Raw genomic sequence first — 21,954 nt, 5'->3', positions numbered from 1 at the left:
TATATATATATACACACATATATATAGTAACATATGTGTATACATATATATGTGTGTGTGCATATATATGTGTGTGTATATATACATATATATACACACACACACACACACACACACACACACACACACACACACACACACACACACACACACACATATATTTTAGTTTTGCTGAGGCAATTGAGGTTAAGTGACTTGCCCAGGGTCACAGAACTGGGAAGCATTAAGTGTCTGAGAACAGGTCCTCTTGACTTCAGGGCTGGTACTCTATCCACTGTACCATTTAGCTGTCCCAACAAGTTTTATCAAAGAACTTCCTACCACTTATGTGACCCTGTGATAATTGCTAAGAATTCACAAGACATAAAGTCTTCTCTTACTAATCATTGAATGACTCTTTATGCGTATGAAAGTTAAATAGCAAAATAGTTTGAGGATATAAATAATATATATAATATATATAAAGGACTAGTTTTTATCAATTATCCCATTTCAGATCCACTATGCCATCCAAAAGCATAGCATGTTATGCAAAAACTTAATATTTTTTGTAATAACTGTAAAATTAAATTCTCTCCCAAAAATGGCAAAAGATCTACAAACTAAGTTTTTACATAAAAACATGCTCCAAATCACTAAAACCAACAAAATTGTATATTAAAACCCTTTTATAGTTTTCACCTCACTTCCTGCAAACTCACAAAGATGAAAGAAAAAAGATAAGTCAGTATCAGAGAGAGTATGAGAAAACAGGCATACTGAAACAACTATAACACCTGTGAAGTAGTTCAATTGTTCTGGATTTCAATTTGAAATTCTGCAAAAAAAGTAATTAAATCATTCATTCTTTTCTTTGCCAACTTCTCAAATAACATATGTAGTCTCATCCCTGGGCATATCCTCCAACAAAGTCCAAAACTGAAAGAAAAATTCAATATTTAGCAATATAGTAATTCACAGTTGAACTCTATGAGAGCAAATAACTGGAAATAATAAAGAAATGGCTAAAAAATAATTATAGCATATAAATGGAATTGAATATTTTTATACATAAAGTGATGAAAATGTGAGGAAAACAGAAATATGGGAAGATTAGTATGAACTGAAATAGCAAAATAAGCAGACCCAAAATATGCACAAATGAGAATACAAATTAAAATGATACTAAAAGTAGAAAAATAATTCTTTTAATTATTCAATAGCATTTATTGAATGGCCATTGGTACATCTATTATATAGATTTGCATAGCATTTGCCTCTGCTACATAACCTCTACTGAGCTGGGTGAAACAAATAATATTTGCTTTACTCTTCAGAAGATCTTAAAAGACAGAGAAAGGCTTCCAATGTATTATGTAGCATCTTGATGGAGGATTTATGGAAGGCTATGGAGAACAATCATACAAGAGAAAAAATCATGTAATCTGTATTGATAGGAGGAGTTCTGGCACTGGGAAGACAGCTCTATATTGAAGTGTACAAGAAAATTCTATAGCTTTAAATTTATGATAAATTGAATATTCGGTTCTTTAACAGCAATGGAAATAGATTATTGATTTAGAGCCAAAATCACAAACAAAGAAAAATAAGAGATAGTCATCTTGGTATAATGAGACCATCTGGTAGAGGCTGAATTCTAAAAGGAAAAACCAAAGATCTTAGATTAGATAAGAGATTACAAAACATGTCCCTACCTCAGTGCAAACTAGTAGGAAATGAATAGAATAGAATATTTTTCATATTCTCAGACAATCAAAGAGCAGTCACAATGCACTTTTTATCCAGTTGACAATGTGCTAAGTGCAAGATATTAAAAAAAAAAAAGTAAAAATAGCCTGCACTTTCAAGAATTTACATTGTAAACAAGGAGATAATATATCCAAAAATTAATATGTATAAAAATAGAGGAAAAGGCATAGGAGATATCCCTTAGAGAAAAGAGTAAATGAGCTAAGTATTAGAAGAGACCAAAAACTCTAAGAAGCAGGGGTGAAAGGCACATTCCAGGCATGTAAGATGGCCACTTCAAAGGAACAGAGACTCAAGACTGAATGGCCTGTTTGAAGAACAATGGCATAGAAGAAGAGCCAAGATGGCGGAGTAAAGGCAGGAACTAACCTGAGCTCTTCCCCAAACTTTCCAAATACTTTTAAATAGTGACTCTAAACAAATTTTAGAGTGTCAAAACCCACAAAAAGGCAGAGTCAAATAATTTTCCTGCCAAAGACAACTTAGAAGGTCAGGAGGAAAGCTGTCCCCCTTGAGTATAATCCTTAAGTGAAAAAGGTAAACATTCAACGAAATAAAGTACTTTCAAGTACTTGTGATGAATAGAAAACTGACTTTCAAATACAGATTCCAAGTTATAATCAAGAAAGGCACTCATAGGGACTTGATAAGGTTAATTTGTTCACATTTCTACATAGGAGGATGATGCTTGTAATTCATAAGAACTTTCACATTATTAAGGCAGCTGGAGTATATATAGACAGAGGGAGGTATGAACTGAATATGAAGGGATAATATCTAAAAAAATTAAATATAATGGGTGAGAGAGGAATATACAGGAAGAAAGGGAAAGGAAGAGGGGCAAGTAGGTGGCACAGTGGATAGAGCACCAGCCCTGAAGTCAGGAGGACTTGAGTTCAAATTTGGCCTCAGACACTTAACACTTCCTAACTGTGTGACCCTGGGCAAGTCACTTAATCCCAATTGGCTCAGGAAAAAAAAAAAAAAAAAAAGAAGGGAAAGGAAGAGTGGAATGGCATAAATTATCTGCCATAAATGAGGCAAGAAAAAGCTTTCACAGGGGAAGGGAAGAGGGGGAGGGGAGAAGTGAGTGAACCTCCCTCTCATTAGAACTGGCTCAAAAAGGAAATAACATACACACTTATGTTATTTTATTATGGGTATTATTAGAATAGAAATCCATCTTACTCTACAGGAAAAGAGGGAAAGGGGATATGAGAAGGGGAGAGGGTAACAAAAGAGAGGGCATACTAGGGAAAAGGGTGGTCGAAAGTAAAACACTTGAGAGGGACAGAGTAAAAGGAGAGAAAGAATAGAATAAATAAGGGGAAATACAGTTTGCAATAATAATTGTGAAAAGAATTTTGAGGCAATTTTCTGTAATGAAGGCCTCATTTCTCAAACATAGGAACTGAGTCAAATATATAAAAAATAAGAGCCATTCTCCAATTGATAAATGATCAAAAGATATGAACAGTTTTCATATGCATTAGCTGACCTATTTATAGACATATTAAGAAATACTCTGATTCACTATTGATTGGAGAAATGCAAATTTAAAATAATTCTGAGTTACTGCCTATTAGATTGACTAATGGGACAAAAAATGAAAAACGAACACATTGGAGAGAATGTGGGAAGAATAAGACATTAATGCGCTATTGGTAGAATTGTGAACAGATTCAACCATTCTGTAGAATAATTCGGAATTACACCTAAAGGGAACTATACCTTTCAACCCAACAATACTACCATGAAGTATATATCCCAAATGAGATTTTAAAAATAAAGGAAAAAGACCTATGTGTTCAAAGCAAGCAATTCTTTTCTTGGGGTAAAGAATCAAAAATTGAGGGGATGCCCATTAGCTGGGGAATGGCTAAATAAATTATTTTATGTAATTATGATAGAATACTATTGTTCATCAAAAAGAAGAAAAAAAGATGGCCAGGATGTTCTCAAAAAGACCTACAAAGTCCTCCAGGTACTCATACAAAGTGAAATGTATTATATACAAAGTAGTAATAGTATTGTGGGATGAACAACTGTGAATGACTATGCTGTTCTCAGCAATACAATGATCTGAGACTATTCTGAAAGCCTTAAAATAAAAAACGCTACTCATACCCAGAGAAAGAACTAATTGTGTCTGAATACAGATTAAAGCATACTTTTTTTTAACTTTACTTTTCTTGGAATGGATGGATGGGATGGGTGGGTAAAGGGGAATTTCTAGTTTTCTTTCACAACAAGACTTTTACAGAAATATTTTGCATAACTTAATATGTGCCTTTTCAATGCAGGAGAGGAAAGGAGAGAATCTAGAACTCAAAAGTTTTATAAACAAAAGTTAAGATTAAAAATTATTTTATATGTAACTAGCAAAAAGTAAAAATAAAATGGGGAAAAAAGAAGAACAATAGCATAGTATGGTTGGATTGTAGAGTATATGGAGGGAAGTAAAATGTGAAAAGACAGCAAAGGCTCAGATTATGAAGATCTTTCAGTGCCAAAAAAGAGCTACTCTGATCCCAGAAATAATCAGAAGCCACTGAAATTATTAAATAGCAGTGACATCATTCAAACTACATATGGGCAGCTGTAAAGAAAATGTCTCGAGAATGGGGAGAACATTGTGCCTGGAAGTCCAATGACGTAAAGTGCTGAAACTCTTAAAAGGTGTGTTTGAATCAGACAGCTGAGACTTAAGGCTAATTACCTATTGGACAATAACGTGGAATTTCTCTTCTCACAGTTGATGCTAGCTCAATGATTGGGGTTAAGAAAATTGTAGATAAGGATTAGGGGGTGGAGTGAGAGAGGCAAGAGAACTTCACTTGGCCTAAGGATGAGAAGGAGAAAAGTGTGGAGATTCAGGTCTCTAGAAACAAGGAAGGATCCTTAGCAAAATTCCTGGCGGTTTTGTCCATCTCCTTCACTTCTCCCCTAAAGACCAAGGACTTTTGCTTATCCTGATTCTAGCTGATTCTGAGGCTTCCAGGGAGCTAGCCTGGAATGATGATGTTTTATTTCAAACATAACAAACTTGAACCAATCCCTGTTTTCCATCACTCTTTTTCTACATGCCTCTTTTTGGCAACTCTTCCCTGCGTATGGTATGGATACTAGGAACTAAACCAATGAGAAGGGAAGGATTCTCTTTTCCTGGGTCCATCTCTTTTAACCCAACTCTGAGAAAGGGACCTGAGGGTGTTTGTTTTTTCTTATTTGTCCTCAATTTTAGGTGGGAGAAATGATTCACAAAGAAGCAGGAATTCAAGTCACAGCAATCTTGGAGCTAAAATGGCAGGCAAAGTAGTACAGCCAGTCAGGCAAGGAAATCCTGGGATGCCCAAGCAGGGTTTTTGTCTTGGAACTGGGACTTTGCTTTAATAGAATCCAGAGAAGCTATAAACCTAATCCCTTTGCCCTCTCCAGGGACCAAGGTGATGCAGGGAAGAAGGAAGATTAAGTCTGTATATTTTTGTGTATATCTTTTGAGGTAAATATTTCTATATAAATTTTTTAAAAAGAAAAAAATTTAGAAGTCTACTGCAATGGTCCAGGTCAGAGGTGATGAAAGATTCAACTAGGATGCTGGATATGTGAATGGGAAAACTGACAAGAGAATATGAGAAAGAAATGAAAAGATTTGATGACTATATGGGGAGTAAGGAAGAAGTAGTCAAGAATAATACATGGATGGGAAGAATAACAAACTAAGATGACAGAATAAGGCAGGAACTCAACTGAGTTCTTCCAAATTTCCCTCCAAACAACTTTAAACTAATACCTCAAAACAAATTCTGGAGAGACAGAACAAACAAAAGAATTAATTTTCCATTCCATTCCAAAAAACAATTTTCCAGACTAAGACAAGGTAGAAGGTCGAGTCTGCCTCACTGACCTATGAATAGAATTCCAGTACAGAAAGCAAGGGCAAGATCCAGGGGAGGAGGGGGGAAGGAGGGGAAAATTTGGAACATAAGGTTTTGTAAAGGTCAATGAAGGAGGGAGGGAGGGAGGAACAGAAGGAGGGAGGAAGGGAGGGAAGAAAGCAAGCTAGGGAAGGCCAGCAATGAGAGCCCAAGCTGTTCTTTCCCAGGTCCCAAATACAAGGCAGCAGGAAAGCACCCAGAGTAAATCCCCATCCCAGCAAACCAATATACCTTGGAGATAATTGAATCAGGAGCAGAGAATCCCACATCTCTCAGCTCATAGACCATAAGAGCCTAACAACTGATCAGAGAGAGATTACAAGAATCACATTGAGGCCACTGGGAGCAAGACTCTACTGTATTGTCCAAATAAGGGATCTGAGTCAAAGACCCAGTTTACAATCCCAGGAAGAAAAGAACTAGCAAACTAAGTCAACAACCAAAGGGAGTATAGATCCTGGTCATAGAACTAGGGTAAAAAAAGGAGTTCCTGTGGTCACTAAAAGACCAGAATACTGATCAGAAGAACAGCACTTTTACCTTTCCTTAAAGCATATTAGCCAGGAGAAACCAAAAATTTCTAAGTCCTCAGAATTAGCTCTGAAAACAGCATAACAAACCTGAAATTTGGGATAATGATCCTTCCACCACACAAACAGAAATCAACTTTAACATAAAATGAAAAGTTAAAAAATAGATTATAAAAAAAGAAAAAAAAGAAAGAAAACTGACTACAGAAATTTACTATAGTGACAGAGCAGATCAAAACACAAACAAAAAGACAATAATATCAAAACAGCTAGATCTGAAGCCTCAAAGAAAAAATGTGAATTGATGTCAGCCTCCAAAAAGAACTCCTGAAAGCGCTCAAAAAGACTTTTAAAAATTAAAAGAGATAAAAGAAAAACTGGGAATATAATTGAAGCAAGAGAATCATGCAATAGGAATCAACAGCTTAGCCAAAGAAAAACAAAAAAAAAATAAAAATAAAAAAAGATATACACAAATTCACTAATTAAAAACAACTTCTTAAAAAGCAGAATTAGTTAAATGGAAAAGGAGGTACAAAAATTCAATTTAAAAAAAAAAAAAGTCTTTTAAAAGTAGAATTGGTCCAATCAAAAAGGAGGCACAAAAGTTCAGAGTTTTGACCTTGTAATATCATTATTAGGTCTGTATTCCAAAAGTGATTAAAAAAAAAAAAAAGGAAAAGGAGCTACATGTACAAAAAATATTTATAACAGCTTTTTTTTTTTGAGCCAAGAATTAGAATTTGGGCGGAGCCAAGATGGCGGAGAAGAAACACACGACTCAGTGAACGTCCTCACTCCCTCACAACCAATTAGATAAATTAAGTCTCAAAATTAGCTCAGGACTGATAGATACCACAAGGACTGGAAGCACGACTTACCAGCTGAAGAGAATCTGGAGTTTCAACAGGAAAGGTCAGTTCTCAGGGGAGGAATAAGAAAGACCAGCACAGACGGTGGGGTAGGGGCACACTGCGCCCATTGCGCTGGGAAGGGCTCTGGGATCAGAGAAGCCACTAAGGTAAAGGAATCTGGCACAGGCTGTTAGCTCTTCTCTGCTAATTATTTAGCAGTTCAGAAGAGAAAGCCAAAATATTTTAAAACTCAGATTAGATTTTCCGGACCCTGGGGGTGACTCAACAGACTCGGCACCAGGGGGTGTGGCCTCAGCTACCACCTGAGAATAGTTAAGAGATTGACAAGTGGGTGGATACGGCCCAAGGCAACACACACTGCCTAGCTTAGCTGGAGGGAGTGGAACTCAGCTCCAGGAAGTCCCAGAGAAGCGGAACCTTTGAACTAGGGACCGTGGTTTCTGGCAGACACTTCCAGTTTGAGCGCAGGGGCTTCTCACGTCACCTGCTGCAGACATCCACTCCTCACCCGGACACATAGGCTGGGCTTCGTGCTGTCTTCACTATTCTACGCCCTCGAAGCACAGTAGTGCTAATCACCTCTGAGGCACTTCCAGGGAGGGGGTGGGGAACTCTCTCCCAGAGCTCTCTCTTAGCTCGGGCTCAGGAGCCGCTGCATCCATCCAGTCTGGGAGGAAGCTGGTAAAGAAGTAAATAATTTCCTACCCCAGAGACAGACCCCAAAAGATTTTTTTAAGTATGAGCAAAAAAGCTAGAAAAACCATAGATTCCTTCTATACAGAGAAATTGCGGGTATCCAACCCCGAGGAAGTTGACAGCAGAGAATCAACAGACAACAACCTAAAGGGGAACGATTCCTGCCCCCCATCACATAACTCTCTCCTAGAAGAAGCTCTTAAAAAATTGAGGGAGATCGAAGAAAAATGGGGAAAAGAAAGGGAAGTTATGATAGAGAATAACAACGTCCTGAAATTGGAGTTGGAAAAATAAAGAATTCACAGGAGATGCAGGGAAACAAAATTAGTGAATTAGAAAAGGTTAAAAAAACACAGGAAAGTAGGATTTCTGAATTGGAAAAGATAAAAAAGTCTCAAGAAAATAGAATTTCTGAATTGGAAAAAGAAAATAATTCTCAAAAAAAAAAAATTAGGGAAATGGAAAAAAACTCAATAGAGCAAAATAATTCATTTAAAAACGAAATTGGGCATTTACAAAAAGAACTAAAAACTGTGAAAGAAGAAAATAACTCCTTAAAAGTCAGGATGGAACAAATAGAAATGAATGATTCACAGAGAACCCAAGAATCAGTCAAACAAAACAAAAAAAATGAGAAGCTGGAGAACAACGTCAAATACTTACTGGGAAAATCTATAGACCTGGAAAATAGATCTAGGAGAGATAATCTGCGGATTATTGGACTTCCAGAAAACTATGACCAAAAAAAGAGCCTAGATTCTATTTTACAGGAAATTATCAAAGAGAACTGTCCAGAGATAATAGAAACAGAAGGGAAAGTAGATGTGGAAAGAATTCATCGAACTCCTTCTGAAATAGACCCTAAAAAAAGAACACCACGGAATATTGTGGCTAAGCTGCAGAATTACCACACAAAGGAGAAAATCCTGCAAGCAGCTAGAAAAAAACAATTTAAATACCAAGGTGCCACAATAAGGGTCACCCAAGATCTGGCTGCCTCCACATTAAAAGATAGAAGGGCCTGGAACCTGATATTCCGAAAGGCAAAAGATCAAGGACTGCAACCAAGAATGAACTACCCAGCTAAGTTTAGCATCTTTTTCCATGGAAGAAGATGGTCATTCAATGAAACAGAGGAATTCTATATGTTTCTAAGAAAAAAACCAGACTTAAACAAAAAATTTGATCTGCATCCACAAGACTGAAGAGAAACAGAAAAAGGTACACAGAACCCTTGAGAACTGTAACTCTGTTGTGGGTATATAAAAAATACTCAAGGATAATTTGATTTTACTGATATAAAAGAAAAAAAGGGGGGTGTGGTAAAGGGAAGGAGGTCGGTTCAGAAAAAGGGGAAGGAGTGATAAAAAGAGGGAAACTACATCCCAGGAAGAGACATAGAAAATACACCATATCTGAGGGAACTTAGTGAGGGGGAGAATCATTGTGTGAATCTTACTCTCATCAGAAGAGGCTCAAAGAGTAAATAATTAACATATTTGTTTTTCAGAGAATTTTCTCTCACCTCATTAAAAGGGGGGAGAGGAAAAGGGGAAAGGAAAAGGAGAATAAGTGAAGGGACTTGGAGGGAGGGGGGAGGGATCCTAAAAAAAAAAAAAAAGAGGGAGGGTTGCGCATCACAAGGGGGGTCTGTAAATTAAATATCGGGGAGGGGGATCAGGGGGGTCAAGGGAAAAAAGTATAATCTGGGGATAATACGATGGCAGGAAACACAGAATTAGTAATTTTAACTGTAAATGTAAATGGGATGAACGATCCCATCAAACGGAGACGGATAGCAGATTGGATCAAAAAGCAGAACCCTACAATATGTTGTCTACAGGAAACACACTTAAAGCAGGGAGATACATACAGAGTAAAGGTAAAAGGTTGGAACAGAGCCTATTATGCTTCAGGTAAAGCCAAAAAAGCAGGGGTAGCTATCCTTATCTCAGATCAAGCAAAAGCAGAAGTAGATCTCGTTAAAAAAGATAAGGAAGGAAACTATATCCTGCTGAAAGGTAGCATAAATAATGAAGCCATATCAATACTAAACATATATGCACCAAGTGGTATAGCATCTAACTTTCTAAAGGAAAAGTTAAGAGAACTGCAAGAAGAAATAGACAGTAAAACTATAATAGTGGGAGATCTCAACCTTGCACTCTCAGATTTAGACAAATCAAACCACAAAACAAACAAGAAAGAAATTAAAAAAGTAAATAGAACATTAGAAAAACTAGGTATGATAGACCTTTGGAGAAAACTGAATGGCAATAGGAAGGAATATACTTTCTTCTCAGCAGTTCATGGATCCTATACAAAAATTGACCATATATTAGGACATAAAGATCTCAAAATTAAATGTAGGAAGGCAGAAATAATAAATGCCTTCTTCTCAGATCACAATGCAATAAAAGCTACATTCAGTAAAAAGTTAGGGGTAAATAGACCAAAAAGTAATTGGAAACTGAATAATCTCATCTTAAAGAATGACTGGGTGAAAGAGCAAATTATAGAAACAATTAACAATTTCACCCAAGATAATGATAATGATGAGACATCATATCAAAATCTTTGGGATGCAGCTAAAGCAGTAATAAGGGGAAATTTTATATCTTTAGAGGCTTATTTGAAGAAAATTGAGAAAGAGAAGATTAACGAATTGGGCTTACAACTTAAAAGGCTAGAAAAAGACCAAATTATAAACCCCCAACCAAAAATTAAACTCGAAATACAAAAATTAAAAGGAGAAATCAATAAAATTGAAAGTAAAAAAACTATTGAATTAATAAATAAAACCAAGAGTTGGTTTTATGAAAAAGCCAATAAAATAGATAAACCTTTGGTAAATTTGATCAAAAAAAAGAAAGAGGAAAATCAAATTGATAGTCTTACAAATGAAAAGGGGGATCTTTCCACCAATGAAGAGGAAATTAGAGAAATAATAAGGAGTTACTTTGCCCAACTTTATGCCAATAAATTTGATAACTTAAGTGAAATGGATGACTTTCTCCAAAAATATAGGCTCCCTAGATTAACAGAGGAGGAGATAGATTGCTTAAATAGTCCCATTTCAGAAAAAGAAATAGAACAAGCTATTAATCAACTCCCCAGGAAAAAATCCCCAGGGCCAGATGGATTCACATGTGAATTCTACCAAACATTTAAAGAACAATTAGCCCCTATGTTATATAAATTATTTGAAAAAATAGGGGATGAAGGAGTCCTACCAAACTCCTTTTATGACACAGACATGGTACTGATACCTAAACCTGGTAGATCGAAAACTGAGAAAGAAAATTATAGACCAATCTCCTTAATGAATATTGATGCTAAAATCTTAAATAAGATATTAGCAAAAAGACTTCAGAAAATCATCTCCAAGATAATACACTATGATCAAGTAGGATTTATTCCAGGAATGCAGGGCTGGTTTAATATTAGGAAAACTATTAATATAATTGACCATATTAATAATCAAATTAATAAGAACCATATGATCATCTCAATAGATGCAGAAAAAGCATTTGACAAAATCCAACATCCATTCCTACTAAAAACTCTTGAGAGTATAGGAATAAATGGATTATTCCTTAGAATAATCAGGAGTATATATTTAAGACCGTCAGTAAGCATAATATGCAATAGAAATAAACTGCAACCTTTCCCAGTAAGATCAGGAGTGAAACAAGGTTGCCCACTATCACCATTACTATTCAATATAGTACTAGAAACGCTAGCCTCGGCAATAAGAGCCGAGAAAGAGATTCAAGGAATTAGAGTAGGAAATGAGGAAATTAAACTATCACTTTTTGCAGATGACATGATGGTATACTTAGAGAACCCCAAAGACTCTGCTAAAAAGCTACTAGAAATAATTCAAAATTTCAGCAAAGTGGCAGGATACAAAATAAATCCACATAAATCCTCGGCATTTTTATATATCACTAACAAAATGCAACAGCAAGAGATACAAAGAGAAATTCCATTCCAAACAAATGTTGAGAGTATAAAATATTTGGGAATCCATCTACCAAAGAAAAGTCAGGAATTATATGAGAAAAATTACAAAACACTTGCCACAAAAATAAAATCAGATTTAAATAATTGGAAAGACATTCAGTGCTCTTGGATAGGCCGAGCGAATATAATAAAGATGACAATACTCCCCAAACTAATCTATTTATTTAGTGCTATACCAATCAGACTCCCAAGAAACTATTTTAATGACCTAGAAAAAATAACAACAAAATTCATATGGAAGAATAAAAGGTCAAGAATTGCAAGGGAACTAATGAAAAAAAACTCAGAGGAAGGTGGTCTAAGTGTACCTGATCTAAAGCTATATTATATAGCAGCAGTCACCAAAACCATTTGGTATTGGCTACGAAATAGACCGGTAGATCAGTGGAACAGATTAGATACAAAGGACAAAAAAGGGTACATCTATAGCAATCTAATCTTTGACAAACCCAAAGATTCCAACATTAGGGATAAAAATTCATTATTCGGAAAAAACTGTTGGGAAAACTGGAAATTAGTATGGCAGAAATTAGATATGGATCCACACTTAACACCATATACCAAGATAAGATCAAAATGGGTCCATGATTTAGGCATAAAGAGGGAGATAATAAATAGATTAGAGGAACAGAGGATAATCTACCTCTCAGACTTGTGGAGGAGGAAGGAATTTATGACCAGAGGAGAACTAGAGATCATTATTGATCACAAAATAGAAGATTTTGATTACATCAAACTAAAAAGTTTCTGTACAAATAATACTAATGCAAACAAGATTAGAAGGGAAGTAACAAATTGGGAAAATATTTTTAAAAACAAAGGTTCTGACAAAGGTCTCATTTCCAAAATATATAGAGAACTGACCATAATTTATAAGAAACCGAACCATTCTCCAATTGATAAATGGTCAAAGGATATGAACAGACAATTCTCAGAGGAAGAAATTGAAACTATATCCACTCACATGAAAGAGTGTTCCAAATCACTACTGATCAGAGAAATGCAAATTAAGACCACTCTGAGATACCACTACACACCTGTCAGATTGGCTAAGATGACAGGAACAAATAATGACAAATGTTGGAGGGGATGTGGGGAAATTGGGACACTAATACATTGCTGGTGGAGTTGTGAAAGAATCCAGCCATTCTGGAGAGCAATCTGGAATTATGCCCAAAAAGTTATCAAACTGTGCATACCCTTTGACCCAGCAGCACTACTACTGGGATTATATCCCAAAGAAATACTAAAGAGCGGAAAGAGACATATATGTGCCAAAATGTTTGTGGCAGCTCTTTTTGTTGTAGCTAGAAACTGGAAGATGAATGGATGTCCATCAGTTGGAGAATGGTTGGGTAAATTGTGGTATATGAAGGTTATGGAATATTATTGCTCGGTAAGAAATGACCAGCAGGAGGAATATAGAGAGGCCTGGAGAGACTTAAATCAACTGATGCTGAGTGAAATGAGCAGAACCAGAAGATCACTGTACACTTCAACAACAATACTGTATGGGGATGTATTCTGATGGAAGTGGAAATCTTCAACATAAAGAAGATCCAACTCACTTCCAGTTGATCAATGATGGACAGGGGTAGCTGCACCCAGAGAAGAAACACTGGGAGGGGAATGAAAATTGTTAGCACTAATATCTGTCTGCCCAGGTTGCATGTACCTTCGGATTCTAATGTTTATTGTGCAACAAGAAAATGATATTCGCACACATGTATTGTACCTAGACTATATTGTAACACATGTAAAATGTATGGTATTGCCTGTCGTCGGGGGGAGGGAATAGAAGGAGGGGGGGTAATTTGGAAAAATGAATACAAAGGATAATATTATAAAATATATATATATATATATAATAAAAAAAAAATAGTATCAAAAGGACAAGCTCCAAATGAGCTAAGATTGGAAAAGAATACAAAAGACTCAGAATTGTTTCCAATCTATTTTAGAGAAGAAAAGGAGATAAAAGAAGAGATAAAACTACTGTTTTGGGTGGATGGCATGATGATAACTGGCAACCAAAAAAATAGAATTGATTAATTTCAAAAAAAAAAAAAAAAAAAAAAGAATTAGAATTTGAGGGAATGCTCATTAACTGGGGAATAGCTAAATTGTGGTATATAATTACAATGGAATACTGTTGTGCTAAAAGAAATGATGAGCAGAATATGCTCTCAAAAAAACCTGGAAAGACTTCCAAGAACTGATACAGGGTGAAACTGTGTGTACAAAATACAATATTGTAAGATGATCAGCTGTGAATGACATAACTATTCTCACAGTACAATAATCCAAGACAACTCAGGACTTAAGATGAAAAATGCTATCCATACTCAGAAAGAACTGATGCAGGTTGAAGCATACATTGTTTTCAACAATTTTTCTTGAGGTTTTTGGGGGGGTTCTGGTCTCAGTTTTCTTTCACAACATGACTATTATGGAAATGCTTTGCATGACTACACATATATAATCTAAAATGAATTGCTTTCATTCTCAATTAGGACAAAAGGAAAGAAAAGGAGAAAATCTAGAACTAAGAATTTTTTAAATGAAATGTTAAAAGTTGTGAGGAAAAATAAAATACTAAATAAAAAAGGAAAAATAAAAAGGAAAAAATTAATTAAATGGAAACTAAGTAATCTAATTCTAAAAATGAGTAAGCCAAAAAAAAAAAAAACCCAAATAGTGGGAAATAATAATTTCATTAAAGAGAATCCCAACAATAATATATCAAAATTTGTGAATTTTGCAAAGCAGTACCGAGGAAATTTTATCTCTTTAAATATTTATATCCATAAAACAGACAAGGAATAGATTAATAAACTGATGTACAACTTTAAAATAATTAGAAAAAGAACTAATTAAAATTTCTAATTAAACACCAAATTGGAGATCCTGAAAATCAAAGGAGAAATTAATAAAATTGAAAGTAAGAAAACTTTTAAGGTAACAAATAAAACTAGACACTGGTTTGAATAAACCATTAGTTAATTTGATTTTTTAAAAAATACAAAAAACTAAAATAGCAGTATCAAAAATGAAAAGGGTGTTTTTACCACCATCAAAGAGTAAATGAAAGCAATTATTAGTAGCTATTTTGCCTAATTACATGCCAATAAATCTGACAAGTTCAGAGAAATGGATGAATATTTGCAAAAATATAAAATTTCCAGATTAGCATAAGAGGAAATAGAATATTTAAATAACCCCATTCCAGAAAAAGAAATTGAATTTCCCATCAATGAATTCCCCAAGAAAAAAAAAAAATCTCTAGGGCTAGATGTATTATTCACACAAGTGAACTCTACCAAATATTTAAAGAACAATTAATTCCAAACTATATATAAACTACTTGGAAAAACAGGCAAAAGAGTACTACCAAATTCCTTTTTACAGTACAAATATGATAGTGATACCTAAACTGGGAAGAGAAAAAATAGAGAAAGAAAACTATAAACCAATTTACTTAATGAACACTGATGCAAAAATTTTAAGTAAAATACTAGCAAAGAGGTTTTATGTATCACAATAATCTATGAACAGGTAGTATTTCCATCAGGAATGCAGGGCTACTTCAATTTTAGGAAAATATTCAATATTTGCAAAGGCTCTACATTTGGGAAAGTATCATCATAAATTGATGATAAGTACTGATCAATAAAAGTTGATGAATAAATAAGTGATGAAATAAATATCAATAATAAAAATATCCAAAAACATATGGATTATCTCAATAAATGCAGAAAAAGATTCCAAAAAAAAACCCCACAATGTCATTCTTGTAAAAAAACACACACACACACACACACACACACACACACACACACACACACACACACACAAGAAAACACAGGAATAATTGGAGCATTTCTTAATATACTAAGTAGTGACTATCTAAAACCATTAGCATTTTCTATAATGGGGATGGATAATCAAGAAGCCTGCCCAGTAAGATTGGGATGAAACAAAATGCCCACTATCACCACTTTTTATTCAATATTGTACAAGAAATAGTTGCTATAGAAATAAGAGGAAAAAAGAAATTAAAAGAATTAGAATAGTTGATGAGGAAACAAGTGCCATTTTTTGCAGATGATATATTTAAAGAATCCTAGGGAATCAGCTGAAAAACTAGTTGAAATCATTAGCAACTTTAGCAAAATTGCAGGAGATAAAACAAACCCACACAAATCTTCAGCATTCCAATATATTACCCACAATGTCTAGCAGCAAGAGATAGAGAAAATTCATTTAAAATAACTGCAGACAAAAAATTTGGGAACAACCTCTGGTTTATGATTGTAATGGAGTAGTACATTGTGCTAAAGAAATGAAGAGTAGGATGATTTCAGAAAAACCTGGAAGGAATTGCAGGAAGTGACACAGAGAAAAATGAACAGAACCAGAAGAACATTGTATATAATAACAGCAATATTGAAAGATGATCAATTGAGAATGACTGCTATTCTCAGAAACATAATGATCCAAGATAATTCCAAAGAACTCATGATGAAAAATGCTATCTACCTTGGGGGGGGAATTCATGGAGTCTGAAAATATATCAAAAGATATTATTTTTTATATAGAGAATCAAGCCATTCTCCAATTGATAAATGGTCAAAGGATATGAACAGACAATTAGAATCAAGCCATTCTCCAATTGAAAAATGGTCAAAGGATATGAACAGACAATTCTCAGATGAAGAAATTGAAACTATTTCTAGCCATATGAAAAGGTACTCCAAGTCATTATTAATCAGAGAAATGCAAATTAAGACAACTCTGAGATACCACTACACACCTGTCAGATTGTCTAGAATGGATAGGGAAAGATCAATGTCAAATGTTGGAGGGGATGTGGGAAAACTGGGACACTGATACACTGTTGGTGGAATTGTGACTATATCCAGCCATTCTGGAGAGCAATTTGATAACTATGTTCAAAAAGTTATCAAACTGTGCATACCCTTTGACCCTGCAGTGTTACTACTAAGTTTATATCCCAAAGAGATCTTAAAGAAGGGAAAGGGAATGTGCAAGAATGTTTGTGGCAGCCCTCTTTGTAGTGGCCAGAAACTGGAAACAGAGTGGATGCTCATCAGTTGGAGAATGGCTGAATAAATTGTGGTATATGAATATTATGGAATATTATTGTTCTGTACGAAATGACCAGCAGGATGATTTCAGAAAGGCCTGGAGAGACTTTGCATGAACTGATGCTGAGTGAAATGAGCAGGACCAGATCATCATATATTTCAACAACAATACTATATGAGGATCAATTCTGATGAAGGTGGCCCTCTTCAATAATGAGATGAATCAAATCAGTTCCAATAGAGCAGTGATGAATTGAACCAGCTATACCCAGCGAAAGAACTCTGGGAGATGACTATGAACCACTACAGAGAATTCCCAATTCCTTTATTTTTGTTCGCCTGCATTTTTTAATTTCCTTCATAGGTTAATTGTACACTATTTCAAAGTCTGATTCTTTTTGTACAGCAAAATAACTGTATGCACATGTATACATATATTGTATTTAACTTATACTTTAACATTTTACATGTATTGGTCAATCTACCATCTGGGGGAGGGGATGAGGGAAGGAGGGGAAAAACTGGAACAAAAGGTTTTGCAATTATCAATGCTGAAAAATTACTCATGCATATATCTTGTAAATGAAAAGCTATAATAAAAAAAATAAAATAAATTTTAAAAGATATTTTTCATTTTTTGGTGGATTTTATTTTTGGTTTATATTTTCTTATACAACATAATTTTGGTGGAATTATGTTTTACATGACTGAACATGAATAACCTATATCAAATTGCTTAGACAGGAAAGAGAGGGAAAGAAGAAGAATTTGAAACTCAAAAAAATTTTTTAATGAATGTTAAAAATTGTTTTCACATGCAATTGAAAAAAAGAATATTTAAAAAAAGAATAACAACATACTTTTCTAGCAGACAATTTTGCTTTAAATTTTTTCCTTTGCACTAAGGAGGGAACATTCACTCTATAGGGCAAAAGTCGGAAATGACTGTGATATAAATACAAAAGGCATGAAGAAAATACATTATGATTCTTCAAATAAAAACTTAAAATTTGTTTTCTGTCAAATAAAATCTGTTTTTAACCTGATTTTTAAAATTTTTCTATCAAATCAAAAATATAAAATACTTGAAAGAAATGACTAACAATACATTAAGAGCTTTATACTTTTTTATCTAAAAAACCGACAAGTGGTGAAGTTTTTTATTTTCATCACTAGATGGTGGTATTTCACTTAAAATGCTTTAAAGAAATGGTTGTTTATTAGAGAGCAGGTGGTACTTAGGGAACCACATCTGCTCTATTTGTTGAGAAACCAATCTTTGCCCTGTCTCACAGAAACTGTCTGATATTTGTGATTGATTCATTTCAATCTGCTAATATGAACATTATTCTTAAGAAACTCAGGTTTAACAGTTAAAACATGAATGATCTATTCAGAGCAAGTACAAAAATATAGGAAAAGAAATGCAACAAAAGGATTGAAGCCTAAATCATTTGTCTTATTAATTATCTCTGATCAAGAATACTTATTGGCATTACTCTAGTATATGACTGACCATTTCCCCTTTAATTAAAATAATTTTTATAGGAACACGCACACACACACATTAAATTAGTTATAATACAAATGAAAAAATGCACAACAAAAAAAGCAACATATGGATTTGCAGACCATTTGCACTAACTGTAGATACCCAAGTTTCCGAGCTCTATAATTTGGAAACCACTGGTCTAAACAAAAAATATTATAATTAAAAGTCTATTAAAATTGTTTAGGACCTAAACTCTTGGTAAAAAGTCATAAGATCTTGAATTAGAGCAGTGAGCAGAGAGGGGAAAAGTAGAGAGGGGAAAGAAAAGATACAAAGTACAAATACATAAAAGAGTTGTAAACAAAATGTGTCAAGTCACTTCTGGATGGAACAATTAAGAAAGATTTCATGGAGATCAATGATGGACAGAAACAACTACACCCAGAGAAGGAACACTGGGAAGTGAATGTAAATTGTTAGCACTACTGTCTATCTACCCAGGTTACTTATACCTTCGGAATCTAATACTTAATGTGCAACAAGAAAATGGTATTTACACACATATATTGTATCTAGGTTATATTGTAACATATGTAAAATATATGGGATTGCCTGTCATCAAGGGGAGGGAGTAGAGGGAGGAAGGAGATAATTTGGAAAAATGAATACAAGGGATAATGTTATAAAAAAATTACTCATGCATATATACTGTCAAAAAAATTCATAAATAAAATTAAAAAAAAAAAAAAAAGATTTCATGGAACAAGTGGCACTTCAACTAGTAGCTACAGAATTCTCCCTAACAATTTCACATATACATTTCATTCTTCTGACTGAGATATATTTCTTTAAAATTCCCTATTATTGTGTATAAATCTTTTTTCCAGTATTGAAGTGATAATGTTAATTTCAAGTCTAAAAAGAAATTTAAAAATCAATCACAAAAAATTTCCTGAAATTTTTAAAAATCACAACAAATTCTAAGCAAATATAAAAAAATTGTATTTAATCATTAAGAATTTGCATCGATAGTTCTACAAAGAGAGAAACTTACTTTTCGGATAATGAAAAACATATTGGAAAATTGACAGCTCAAAGTTCTGTGAAACCTGAACATTTTTATTAGTAATACATTAAAAGAAGTCCCCAAACCTAACTGAAAATACTACACTGGCCATATTATTTAAGTATGATCTCAATTAACAATTAACTGAAGAAAGTAAATTATATCCTAAAGACCCTACATAATGAGAAAAACTATACTATGCCAACATATAATTGTAGGCAGGAAACAAACCCTAACAACTTTTGATGGAGACAAAAGAAAATTTGACTATATCAATTTACCAGGATACTTAAGGAAAAATCTCTTCTTGGGGGAAAAAAAAAAAAAAAAAAAAAAAGGTTCTCTATTGCTATATCACAAGAATAAATCTTCTTTTCCAATTACTTATTTAAAACAATAAAAAGAAAATCTAAATATTTTAAATTATAAAATGGAAAAAAAGTTTTACCATAAAGGCATATTAACATACATTGTTAATGATAAGTGACTGGAAACTAGAATCCTTTTCCCCATACTCTAAAGGTGACAATAACTGAAAATTAACATGGGACTTTAATTTTTAAGTGTCAAAAAAATCTATGAAATGTATCAATAACTTGATGTAACTTAAATATTTTTCTTTTTGGCTTAACTAGAATTAGTTGGAAGATAGTTCATAAAAAATATTTGTCAGGAATACATAATGTACCTTTGGAAAGGGACTTATAAGATCTCTAAATGTTCAGATTTATTTTGAGGGGCGGGAAAGAGATTTTTTAAACAATCAGACAAAAAAATGAAGGAAGTGGTGGAAAAAGGAATTGGAAATTGACTGGATGCCCATAAAGTGGGGAATGGTTGAATAAGAGATGGTATATGAATGTAATGGAAAGTACTGCTCCATAAGAAATGATGAGCAAGCTGATTTCAGAAAAGCCTGGAAAGACTTACATGAACTGATGCTAAGTGAGCAGATCCAAAAGAATACTGTACACAGCAACCAGAAGATTGTATGCAATTTTTAAAGCACACTTCCATATTCGTCATGCAGTGCAAAAAAAAAAAAAAAAAAATCAGATCAAAAAGGAAAAAAAGCACAAGACAGGAAAATAAAAACAAGAAAACAAACAACAAAAAGGTGAAAACACCATGCTTTGATCCACATTCAAACTCCATAGTTCTTTCTCTGGATGTAGATGGCATTTTCCATTACAAGGCTATTCAAATTTCCTTCAATCACCTCACTGTTGAAAAGAGTCAAGTTCATCACACTTGATAATCATATAATATGTTTAAAATGATTATATATGTATAACCTATATCAGATTTCTTGCTGTCTTGAAGAGGGAAGAGGAAAGAGAAGGAGGGAGAAAAAAATTATTTGGAACTCAAAATCTTTACATGAAATTGGAAAAACATTATTGATTTCAAAAAAAAAAAAAGAAAGAAAGAAAGATAACTATATGTAGTAAGAAAAAATAAAATACTATCTACCAAAAAAAATTTCAAATGCTATGTCAATCTAGATCAAGCAAGTTCTGCAAGTTGAACCAAACTGTAAAGGCTTCCTGTATGGACCCAGGAACAGATCTTCCATCTAAAGAACAGCCTGGAGAAGTTCTGAAAGATTCATTACTATGAAAACTAAGCTACCAGGTGCTACAACTCAAAGACTCTCTGCTAAGGCCTAGCTTCTTAAACTGGTTTGTGACCCCAGATGGGGCCTTATAACTGAATGTAGGGATAACAAAATTATGATTTATTATCAGTAAATGTTTGATTGTATCCATATTTTATATACTTTTATACTCAGGGTCATATAAAATTTTCTCAGGCAAAAAGTGGCAGAAAAATGTTTAAGCAGCCCTATGCTAAAGCATGTACCATCAATATCATTTTTATAACATAGGCACTGAAAAGATACATTTAACATACTGGTACTGACTATATACTTCTATCTTTAAATACCTGTACTAAAAATTGTAACTCTCTTCTTTCTGCTTCCCATTGTTCGGCTTGTAATCTAAATTCCTCAAGTGCTGTCTCCCTGATATGAGATTCCAACTCATTCTTCTGCTCCTGATGTTGATCCAATGTCTCCTTCATATAAATAAAATTTTTCTTTCATTTATCTATTCAAAAAATGTTCTCTCCCCACCCTCAGTTTAAATATATATGCATACCTCAATTAATAATAAACAACTACTTAATTTTATTAAAACTCTAACAAAAATATCATGCTCACGTTACATCAAATCCCTGTAAACATGAATAGGAAGCTATGTAGTTTTACATTAAGTCAACAAAAGGTAGAAGTAGACTCCAAGGAACATATATTAGCATCCTAGGATGTGACACACAGTATAACCATCATATACAATAAAAAAGCAATTTGATTGATAAAAACTATGGGTAATGAATACTATTATGAGAAATAAGAATGATAAGGCCAAAGAAAAATGGGAAAACTAAAAATTAAAGTCACCCTCCAAAAT

The 21,954-nt window shown here is 33.8% G+C and overlaps 1 protein-coding gene across 5 annotated transcripts in view; it reads right to left on the bottom strand.

Annotated features, from left to right (window-relative positions):
* Window positions 1-21,954, bottom strand: part of CCDC171 (coiled-coil domain containing 171) — a 507,402-nt gene that overhangs the window by 409,533 nt on the left and 75,915 nt on the right. For 4 of the 5 annotated variants that reach the window (XM_074282935.1, XM_074282936.1, XM_074282937.1 and 1 more), the window contains one exon: window positions 21,428-21,559. In XM_074282935.1, the coding sequence (XP_074139036.1) occupies window positions 21,428-21,559 (132 nt within the window). Of the gene's footprint in view, window positions 1-20,410; window positions 20,491-21,427; window positions 21,560-21,954 lie in introns of all 5 variants that reach the window. The other variant, XM_074282939.1, reaches the window with a different exon arrangement.

This window comes from Sminthopsis crassicaudata, chromosome 1 (assembly GCF_048593235.1).
Source record: "Sminthopsis crassicaudata isolate SCR6 chromosome 1, ASM4859323v1, whole genome shotgun sequence".
NCBI lineage: Eukaryota > Metazoa > Chordata > Mammalia > Dasyuromorphia > Dasyuridae > Sminthopsis > Sminthopsis crassicaudata.
The sequence above is the reverse complement of the archived record's forward strand: the minus strand, read 5'-3'. Positions and strand labels throughout refer to the sequence as shown.